The sequence below is a fragment of the Antechinus flavipes genome, chromosome 2 (genome assembly GCF_016432865.1).
Source record: "Antechinus flavipes isolate AdamAnt ecotype Samford, QLD, Australia chromosome 2, AdamAnt_v2, whole genome shotgun sequence".
In the NCBI taxonomy this organism is placed as follows: domain Eukaryota; kingdom Metazoa; phylum Chordata; class Mammalia; order Dasyuromorphia; family Dasyuridae; genus Antechinus; species Antechinus flavipes.
The window spans coordinates 646,408,505-646,419,210 of NC_067399.1; the positions used below are offsets into that span (position 1 = coordinate 646,408,505).

Below are 10,706 nucleotides of genomic sequence, written 5' to 3' on the forward strand. Positions count from 1 at the left end.
GTTGCATTTTTCATGACTGAATAGAATTATCAATATCAGGATAATTAGAGATAATATTTCTCATATATAACATATCATCAGTCACTATAAATAGTTTTGATTTATTGATTATTAGACAATACATTTTGTAACTCATAACTTGACATTTAAATGTCAAATTATATATATATATATGCCCTAGCCATAATGCTTTCCATGCATATGTGCCACTACACATTTAGGCACAAATTACACGTTACCTGAGTGACTCTTTCTTTCACATTCCCTATGTGCACCCATGTTTCCCAATGCAATGCAATGGATTGAAAAAGTTGTTCTGGGATTCAGTTCAGTTGATTATGTGATTTGATCTGCCTGAGAAGAAAATCAGAGAGGTCATCTATTTTACCAAGAGGACATAGAAAGGAGCAATGATTGGAAATTATAAAAAGATAAATTTAGTCTTGATATAATTCAAGGGAGAAAAAAACCTCAGATAGAACTGTTCAAAAGTATATTGTGATATTTAAGAAGTCAAAAGGCAAAAGGGGATTTGCAAGCTCATTTCATGGTGGTGATCCTGGTGAGAGGGGTGTTATGTTGAGTGATCTATCTATTTTGAGAAAAGATAGAGAATTGTCAAGATAATATACAGAGGAACTTCATATGCCTGAAGATTGCTTTGGTAAGTATATAGAGAAAAATATGAATCACAAACAGAATTCAATAAAAAAAGTTAAAAGAATGAGTGTAGAGTGGATAAGGTAAGACAAGAATCAAGAAGGAAGGGTGGTAAACCATATTTGAATAAACCTTAATGGAAGAAAGGCCATCGAAAATCATGGTTTCACATAGTTTCAAGAGAAATAAGGGAACAAAAATTAAGTATATTCCTCTGCAGTGGAAAAAAATGTTATTTTGCCAATGACTTCAAAGTTAGTAGATGTAAGATATCACCCCCAGTATTCCTTCTAGACCTAAATAGATCAATTTATGTTCTTCTTAACCCTGTCAGTTTAGAGAATGGGGAGTGACTACTTGTGTAATGGATTGAAAAAGATGCTGTGTTCTCAGTAGTACAGCTACATTTCTGTCAAGGTGAAATGTGGAAGGATTTTTGGTGGGAAAATTTGAAGATATATAGAAAGCTGAGGATAGTAGTTCAGCATATGCATAATTGAATAAGTAAGGCTGTGGCTGAGTTTGTGTTTATAGTTTAACTATGTAGGAATAAATTTGAAAAGACTAGGGTTGAGATTTTTGAGAAAAGGAGGTTTTATCATTTCATTTGTACTGTAGGCAGAAATAGCTGATGATTAGACTTGGGGAACCAATATAACAGGAGATACATAGGATGTTCTATCTCTAGACCTAAATTACTAATAAATCTAGTTACTACTTCCCTGGATTAAAGAATAGTTTAGAATCTTGATTATTTGGATACTGACTCATTGATAGAAACAGAATGCATTTTTCTTGGCTTCTGGGCATGAAATGACAACATGGAGAAAAGATGCTGAATGGATTATTTTACTCACACAGTTTAGTTCTTCAGGTAGGCTTTGAATTTTTATTTGAGGGAATAAACCTTGTATTTCTGTGCCTATGATTTCTGAGTTACTGGAATTTGGAGCAAGGATGAAAGTCTATTGAATGAAGTCTGGGTCACATAAAGTCTAATTTCCATCATAGTCCTTAATTAAAAGAACACCTCATAATTCCTTAGAATGCAAGTAACTCCTCCTCAATACTTGTAATAATAATAATTTACATATCAGCATCATTAGTATTTATAAATTAACACACAGTAGTAAACAATATTTGACTGATTTTCTAAAGGTTCTAGATTTTCCCTTTATAGAAAGATTAAATGGTCCTTTCATTCCTTATCTTTATCATATTTCCCCAATATGTTTTAACATGGTTTGTGATTTCCCTTTGGTTTGTCCAGGTTCTTTATTCTTGCGTTGGTTTCTCTTTGAAGCACTTATTCCTTTATTTCAAGAAAATTTTTATTCTCTCTGGAGAATAATATCTCCTAATCCCCTGAAAAGGAATGTTGTCTTTCCTGATTCCAATTCTCTACAAATTTTTGTTTGCACTTCTCATATATTTTATCCCAGAATTTCATTTAGATTTATGCATTTTTTTGTTAGGAAATGAAAGATGGACATTTATCTAAGTTATTCATTGCATGAGACTATCAATTTTCATTTTAGTCCCTTTTTCTCATTTCAATTAAATTAAATTTCACAAGCACTTATTAAGCACTTAATGACAAGTAGACTCTATGCTGGGGACTAGGTCCATAAAGACAAGAAAGAAGATAATCTGCCCTTAAGGAGTTCACATTTATTAAAGTAAAAGAAATTTATAAATAATTTGATTTTTTTTTATTCTTTCAACTAATTTTTCAGTTGAAAAGAATTTATTCATTCTTTTTCTCACTCACCTGTCTAAGAGAAAAAAAGCAATTTTTTCTAGCAAATATTAATATAATAAATAAAATAAATTCCCTTATTGTCCTTGTTCAAAAATGTATGCCTCATTCTGTATCTTGAATCCATTATCTCTTTGTCAGGAGGTAGGTAGTATGCTTCTTTATTAATCCTTAGGAGTCATGGTTTCTCATGGCATAGATTAGAATTTTTAAATACATTAAAGTTTTTTGTCCCTAAAATGTTGTTATTGTATAAAGCATTTTCTTGGTTCTGCTTTTTTCACTCTGCATTAGTTGATACAAACCTTCCAAAGTTTCTCTGAAATCATCTCTTTTGTCATTTCTAACAGCATCATTTAATTTTTGGAGAAAGGGAGTATTTTTCTGAGGGCTTGTTTGACCTCCTTGTTTCTCAGAGTGTAAATCAGAGGATTCAAGGTGGGGCTCAACATGGTATATAGCACACCAGCCAGTTTACTCTTTTCTGGGTTGTAGCTTGAGACTGGGCTTATGTAGGCATAGAACACAGCAGTATAATACATGGATACCACTATAAGATGGGAAGAACAAGTGGAAAATGCTTTCTTCTTTCCTTCTGTTGTCCTTATTTTCAGAATGCTAGAGATGATCAAACTGTAGGAAATCAATGTTAGCACAAAGTTCAGTATTCCATAGAAGGCATCTGCCAGCACTATCATGATCCTGTTCACATATGTAGGACTACAAGAGAGCAACAAGAGAGGGGGAACTTCACAAAAGAAATGAGTAACAATATTAGGTCCACAGAAAGACAACCGAATCATCAGACCTGTGTGGATGGCAGTATTGAAGGCACAGAGGCCCCATACTCCAGATGCCAACATACTACAAAGTGTCTTGCTCATCATGGTGCCATAATGTAGGGGATGACAGATGGCCACATAGCGGTCATAAGCCATGACAGTGAGTAGAAGTAACTCAGATGATGCAGACCAAGTGAGAAAGTAGAGCTGGGCCATGCAGCCCCCAAAGGAGATGGTGTTTTCCTTTAAGAGCAACCCTTGAAGCACTTTGGGCAGAATAGAGGAGGTGCAGATGACATCCATTGTAGCCAAGTTAAATAGGAAAAAGTACATGGGGTTATGGAGGTGTGAGTTGAATATAATGGCTGTGATGATCAGGACATTGCCAGTGAGGGCCACCATATATAAGGTGAGGAAACAAATGAATAAGGGGATCCGGAGTTCAGGGTGTTCAGAGAATCCCTGGAGGATGAACTGAATTGTTTGTGTCTCATTAATCATAGCCATCTGTGTAGAAGAATTTTCTGGATGAGGCAGGATATCCTTGAACTCTGGATAGCTTCATGAGCTATATAATAGTAATAATAATAATATTAAACCTGACGATAATTATGATGATGGCAAAGAACTGACATTTATATAGTACTTATATGTCAGACACTGTGTTAAACACTTTACAATTATCATGCTCACAATATGATCCTCACAACAACCTTGGGAAGTAGGAGCTATTACTCTCCCTATTTATGTATGAGAAAATTAAGGCAAACAGAAGTTAAGTTACTTGCCCAGGATAACATATCTGGTAAGTATCTGAACCCGGATTTTTGTGAATCTAGGTCTGGCATTCTATCCAATGTGCTATCTGCATGAGAAATATTTGATGCTTGAATTTGATAAAAAAATTAAAGATGTTGATTTAGGACTAATACAGTTTATTTTCTTATATGTGTCATTTTTTAGGAACACGGTAAAATTGGCATATTCTCAGGAAGTGTACTTGTATTTATCATTCCATACAACACTTCTAACTTCATAATGTGATGTTTAATTTTACCATGATTTGCATACATTCTTAGTGGTATTGCTATCCCTTGAAAGACTGCATGGTGAAATACTAGGTTTGGGTACAGGAAGACCTACTATCAAATTCCACTTTAGATAATTCTTCTCTTTCTGAGTTAGAATTAGTTACTTAACTTCTTTGACCCTAAGTTTCACATCTATTAAATGCAAATACTAATAAGACCTACTTTATAAAGTTATTATGAGGGTTAAATGAAACAATATATGAAAAGATTTGCAAATCTTAAAATACTCTATAAATGAGGATTATTATTATGTTGAAATCTTTAAAAATTCTAAGATGTTTGAGCCTCTTTGTCACTCTTAATTCTTATGATATTTATCAACACAATTTTCTCTTTTGTTCACAGCTACTTTGTCATTAAAAAGGATTGAAGAAAAGTCTGTCCAATGATATTTTTGGTAGCATTGTTCAATCTTAACCCTCACTCAAGTTGTCTTTTCTTTGGCAGAAATATAATTGTCTTACTCAGAAGAGCAGTTACAACTCTTTGGACAATTATCAACTCCTTCCATTTAATTTTTTGAGAATAGTTTTTAATTTTATACGGTTATGCCTCCTAAATTTCCTGATATAATTCAATATTTAATTTGCATCCACTTTGTGCAAAATGTCATGCGAAACATGGGAGAAACAAAGGCAAAATATGATATAGTCATTATCTCCATGATGTTTACAACCTAATAAAGTCATTAATTTACAATGAAAAAAAACTTATATTTAGTTATATAAACTGAAGGAAAATGTGGTTTTAAGTTAAAAGAGGCCATAGAGAACCATATAAAAGATTTCATGGCCCCATTTTGTACTTGAGTTTGACACCATTGATGTATATATAGGACAGCATTTTGTTCCTTGTTTCCAAATTATAAAATAAAGCATTCATCTTGGTAGAATTTATTTAGTACCCATTTATCTGTGATGGTCATATCTTAAGAATTTTAAGTCAAATTTGTGATTTTTCCACTTGGCTTTCTTACCTGGCATTTTGTCTATTTGAGTTCATCAGTGATGTCCCTCTCATTTCTTTTACTTTTTAAATATGCAAGGCAAAACACATCAGCATATAATTGAAGTAAAATTCATTCTTAGTACTAGGTTGACATTCATCTAGATTTTTAAAGTGCATAAATAATTTTGCATAAATAATCTTATTCAAATATCACCACCTAAGTGCCATGTCAGTACCACATATATTGTTCTTATTCCTGTTTTCTATATAAGAAAACTACAGGCCAAAAAGTGGTGGATTTGCCTATGGCCAAACAGCTAGAAAAGATTGAAATTGAGAGTGGCGCCCACATTTAATTTCTGTACAAATCAAATGTTTAAAAAAACATAGAAAGGGGAAGTCAAAGCTACTAAATTACTTTAATCAATTAATCAAACATTTATTGAGCACCTGTTGTATGCCAATTACTTTCCTAGGTGCTGATGGTACATATACAAAAAATGAAATAATTCTTATTCTCAAGAAATTTACAAGTCTGAGACTTTGATTATGTACACATTTATCAGTTTAAACAACTAGTTGGTTTGATGAGTTTTCTTTTAAGTATCAATTGCTTTGTTGAATTATTTTGTTTAGTTAAAATTCTTGAACCAGTTATGAATAAACATTGATTCTAAGGCATTTGAGATTTTTTTTTTAAGGTAAAGGACTTTCTAATCAGTATTTACTCTCAAGGGAGTCTTTAATTAATAACATATTATAATTATATATGCACATTATTTCTATAGAACTTTCACAATATTATTGTCCTACCTGAAAACCTTCAGTGTCTCCCTTCTGCCTTGAGGAAAAAATAAATATCTTCCTTTAGTGTCTTTTTTATGATGTTCAAGAACGGGGCTCCCACCACATTTCCAGACTTATTTCACAATATTTTTCAGCTTTACTCTCTTACCAGAAGTCTTTCCCTAAAGTTCTGTGAGTTCTGGTTACACACCTATGTGTAAGATGTTACACATGGGGTTTTAAAATCAGATGCTAGTCAACTAACAGGCTGGTAGGTGATTCACTAGATAGTGTTCTTTCTGCCTGATGTCAGGAAGACTCATCTTACTGAGTTCAAATCTGACATCATCTAGCTGTGAGACCCAGGATATGTCATTTAACCCTGTTTCCCTCAGTTTCTCATCTGTAAAATGAGCAGTAGAAGAAAATGGCAAACCACTCCAGTATATTTTACAAGACAATCCCCACTGAGGTCATGAAAAGTTAAACATGATTGAAACAATTGAACAAAAACTCAGCTATTAATCAACCAACAAGCATTTATTAAATACCTACTATGTGTAGAACACTGTGCTGGGTATTCTGAGGTAGTCTATGAGGTTCCTCTCAGTTCTCAGTAAAATCTGAAGAAATAAACTTCTAAAAAAAGTTCTGAAAACAACAAATGAAAAGAATTAATATTTAAAAATTTGAAGAACTAAATCATTTATGGGAAAATTGCTCATTATCAGAGAAGGTGTGGACATCACTAAGAAGATCATAAAGCTTCTGAATCAAAAATAAGTTCTCAAACTCAGTCCTTTACAAGTATCCTTTATAACTATGATTAATAACACTTTCCATACAACTACTGACTTGCTTAATATCATACTGGTATTAAGTATTAGAGGCAGAATATGGACTCATTTGACTCCAAAGTCAGTATTCTTTTCACTGCACCACAGAATATGTGTGTGTGTGTGTGTGTGTGTGTGTGTACGTTGGAAATTGGATGCACAAGCATTCAAAGAATAAATTAGGTATTATACAAAATACTCTTTCATATTTCACCCTCCCTCTCTCTACTCCTCTCCCTCTCTCTCACCTTCCCTCCCTTCCCTTCCCTCACTCTTCCTCTTTATTTCCTTCCCTTTCTCACAATCCTTCCCTTTCCCTTTTTTCCTCCCTCCCTCCCCTTCTTCTTTCTCCCTTCTTCCTTCCCTCTATTCCTCCCTGTCCCCCTGTATCCCTCAGTCTCTTTCTATCTTTGTCTCTTTTTCTGTCTCTGTATCTTTCTTTTTGTCTCTCTGTTTTTTTCTGTCACTGTCTTCCTCCCTATCTCTATCCCCTTTTTTCCACCTTTCACCTTTTTCTCCCTCTCTCATATATAATACATATATCACATGTTTCATACATATATGTATATATGTAATATATTTATATACACATCTAAAATGTGAAAATATATGTGTGCACATACTAAATATAATGTAACTACAATAAAACATTTTTTTAATGAACAATCTTTCAAAAGACACTTTTCTTTAAGTTCAACCACAAATGTGATTTTCATATCTTATATCCATGGTGTAAACACAAGATATCTTATCAGAAGAGACTTAGTAGTATGGAACAAAGGAAACCATTAATGAACAAATTGTCTGGGAAATGCCTATCCAGGGAACAATTATTTTGAAGGAGAATTACTAATTCACTGTGATAACATGGATAGGTTCAAATAGTCTTGGATTATCCTGATAAACAAGAGATCAAAGAATAGATTATAAGATTCTTTCTCTTGGAAGGACCACAGAAACTTTACTGTCCCTTGGCCAGCCATTTTTTTCTTCAGAAAATAACATATATTTTTCCCCCCTAGAAATATGAAGGGAATTGGTATCAATTCTTATCAGGTACCAACAGATTATTATGCTACCAGTGAAAAAGAACATTTTATATTTCAATTACATTTTTTTCTTTTTGAAATGTACCATAGAAGGTACCGTTATCCTTGGTGAATACCAAGGGTTTTTTTGGACACATTGACTTTTTTTTTGCTCAATTTTTTTCCTTAAGATAAATTCAAATTAACCTCTTCACTCTGCAATGTAACATAGATTTTCTCCAAAACTATTAACCAGAATTCACTAATATAGTGGTAAGCAAGATACGCTTCACATTTTTGCTTTATAGTTTAATAATGTATAATTATATTACAAATAGGAATAGTCAACAAATACATAATAAATAGAAAAATGCTTAAAAATTCTTTGAAAGATGAGTGACAAGGCAAAATTAAATGGTGTTTTCTACATTTCTTCAGAATAGTCACTAGGATTTATTAAACAGCTACTATGTGCTAGGCACTATTCTGAAGGTTAGAATAGCAAAAAGCCTTGGCTCACAAAGTTCATAATCTAATATAGGAGGCAGCACAAGATAACTATATATGGATAAGATATAAAAACAGTAGAATTGGAGGATAGTTTAGAGTGAGGGCATTATGATTAACAGGACTGGAAAAGGCTTTTTGTTGAAGGTGGAACTTTAGAAGACATCTGAAATTCTAAGGCTGTGGGAAGCTAGGAGATAGCATGAGAGAGTGAGGGTTTCAAGCATGGGGCATTAAATGCAATAAAATCCATCTTTTTTCATATCATCATTTCCACAGCAGAAGCTATATTCCCAATGATATGAAATGAGAAATCTATTTTGAAAGTGAATTTCCCTAGAGAGTTTATTTTTGAAAGGAATTAATTTTAATGACAATTTATTGTACTAACAATTCATTTCATGCATTCATCATCAAAAAAAATGTTTGTATCATTATTTATGTAAAGTAAAATCTGTTAATAATTAGATCTTCCTAACAATGGCATATACTACTCTGGAGAGAGTTAGCTCCTCATCACTAGAGATCTTTAAATGGAAGGTGGATGATTAGAATCTCTCAAAGATGGGGCAGAGGATATTTTTAATTCAACTGTGATGGGACTGGATGATCTCTGGTGATCTTTTCCCTAACTTTGGTAATTCTGTGATTCTATGACAATGATAAATGCTTGCCTGTGTCTTTAAGGAATTTGGTGTTCTTCTATAGACACCTCATTAATCTGTAAATCTTTTTGTAATCTGTAAGCCTATTGGCAGTATTATTATAAGTTATTTAAGAAATAAGATCAGAATATGTTGTGACTTACCAATAGATCTTCAGAGCTTGAAGGAACTTTAGACCAGTATAATGACTTTGCAGATGACAAAAATGAGGCTCAAGGAGAGATAATGTCTTGTGTAAGGTCACAAGCTAATTATTCTGAGATTTAGCGTTAGATCTGAGGTGTTCTTGATATCCAGTTTAGGTCTCTTCACTGCACATTCTATTTATAGATTATACTGAGCCCAAGGGCAAAGACAATCCAAGAAGAAAGAAGAAAATGGCCAAAAAATGTAATTTTTCAACTATTCATTGCCACTGAAGTCTGAAATAAAAACCCACTGTCTTGACTTTTCCTGATTAGATATATTATTTGCATTTAAATTAAATATATTATTTGCATTTTGCTTTCATTTCAATATGGTTCATAAATCCATTATAATGGTGTGGACATTGGTCAAATCAGTAGAACAAAATGCTTTCTGATAAACAAAAGTTGATTTATACAGTGACAGAAATTTCATTCCTCATATATACTTCCAAAAAAATGAATCTAGACAAGTAAGTTCACATATACCTATGAATAATTCTCCTCCATCTTTCTGAATTCTTGAGGATCTTTTTTAGTCAACTATCAAAGTAGATAAATCTCTAACTGAAAATCAATGTCAGGATATCTCTACTTTAAGTCTGGTCCATAAATAGGACATAAAGGAAGTTGTCAACTCATTTTTAAGCATTTTTCTCCCTGAATCTGTGATTCATCTGTGACAGATTTCTCCACCTTCAGTGAAAACATTTGGGAAAACTGTCCAATATGTCTCACTCTAAGTGGGCCCTAAAGGAGTAATTAAAAGAAGCAGAATTTGTGCTGGGCCCAATGCCATAAACTTTGCTCTCCTGAAGGTCTTACATGCCAAATATTCCTAAATGACCCTTGAGGGAGACGCACAATTGCAATCTCTTTGTGTGCTGATAGTTGCTTTTGTTGAAGTTGCCTGAAAAGCATTCCAATGTTTCCTAGACAACCTGTAATTAGAAACATTTATTTTGTGCTTTCAAAGTTGGTCTTAAGTAAAATGAATATTTTTACTCTATTTTCCCATATAAAATCTAGACTCCAGTTAGCTCAACTTACTTATGGTCCCCCAAACAAATTGTAATCATTCACACCTCTATGTCATTATGACTTGTTGTACATTGAGTCCTTTGGATGGTAATTGTGATGTGCCCCAGTGGTTCCCCATATACAAACTGAAAATTCAAAGGCATGCTCACAATTGTACTTCCTCCTGGAACCCTTCCCTGACTATAATAAACCAGAAGCTTATGGACAATGAAGAGGGAAGAGAATGAATGACCAGAACACTGTAGATTGGATTGAATTTAGATAATTATATAGAATTTTCAATGACTCTAATATCACCCTGAAAAAAAAACAATCTAGCATCAATATTCATTCTATGATGCTATGGATTCAAAAGTTAAAATATATGCTACATTTTCTGAGGAAATCAAAATGTAGAAAAACATGATTGGAGGGAATG

The 10,706-nt window shown here is 33.0% G+C and overlaps 1 protein-coding gene across 1 annotated transcript; it reads right to left on the reverse strand.

Moving 5' to 3' along the window:
- Positions 1–2,775: 2,775 nt before the first annotated feature.
- On the reverse strand, positions 2,776–3,708 carry LOC127547182 (olfactory receptor 13A1-like). Its single transcript, XM_051973996.1, has one exon. It carries the CDS (start codon positions 3,706–3,708, stop codon positions 2,776–2,778), a length of 933 nt encoding a protein of 310 aa, XP_051829956.1.
- Between the last annotated feature and the right edge of the window lie 6,998 nt (positions 3,709–10,706).

Coding starts and splice junctions, on each gene's coding strand:
- LOC127547182 (XM_051973996.1), bottom strand. CDS start 3,708: ATGGCTATGATTAATGAGACACAAACAATTCAGTTCATCCTCCAGGGA.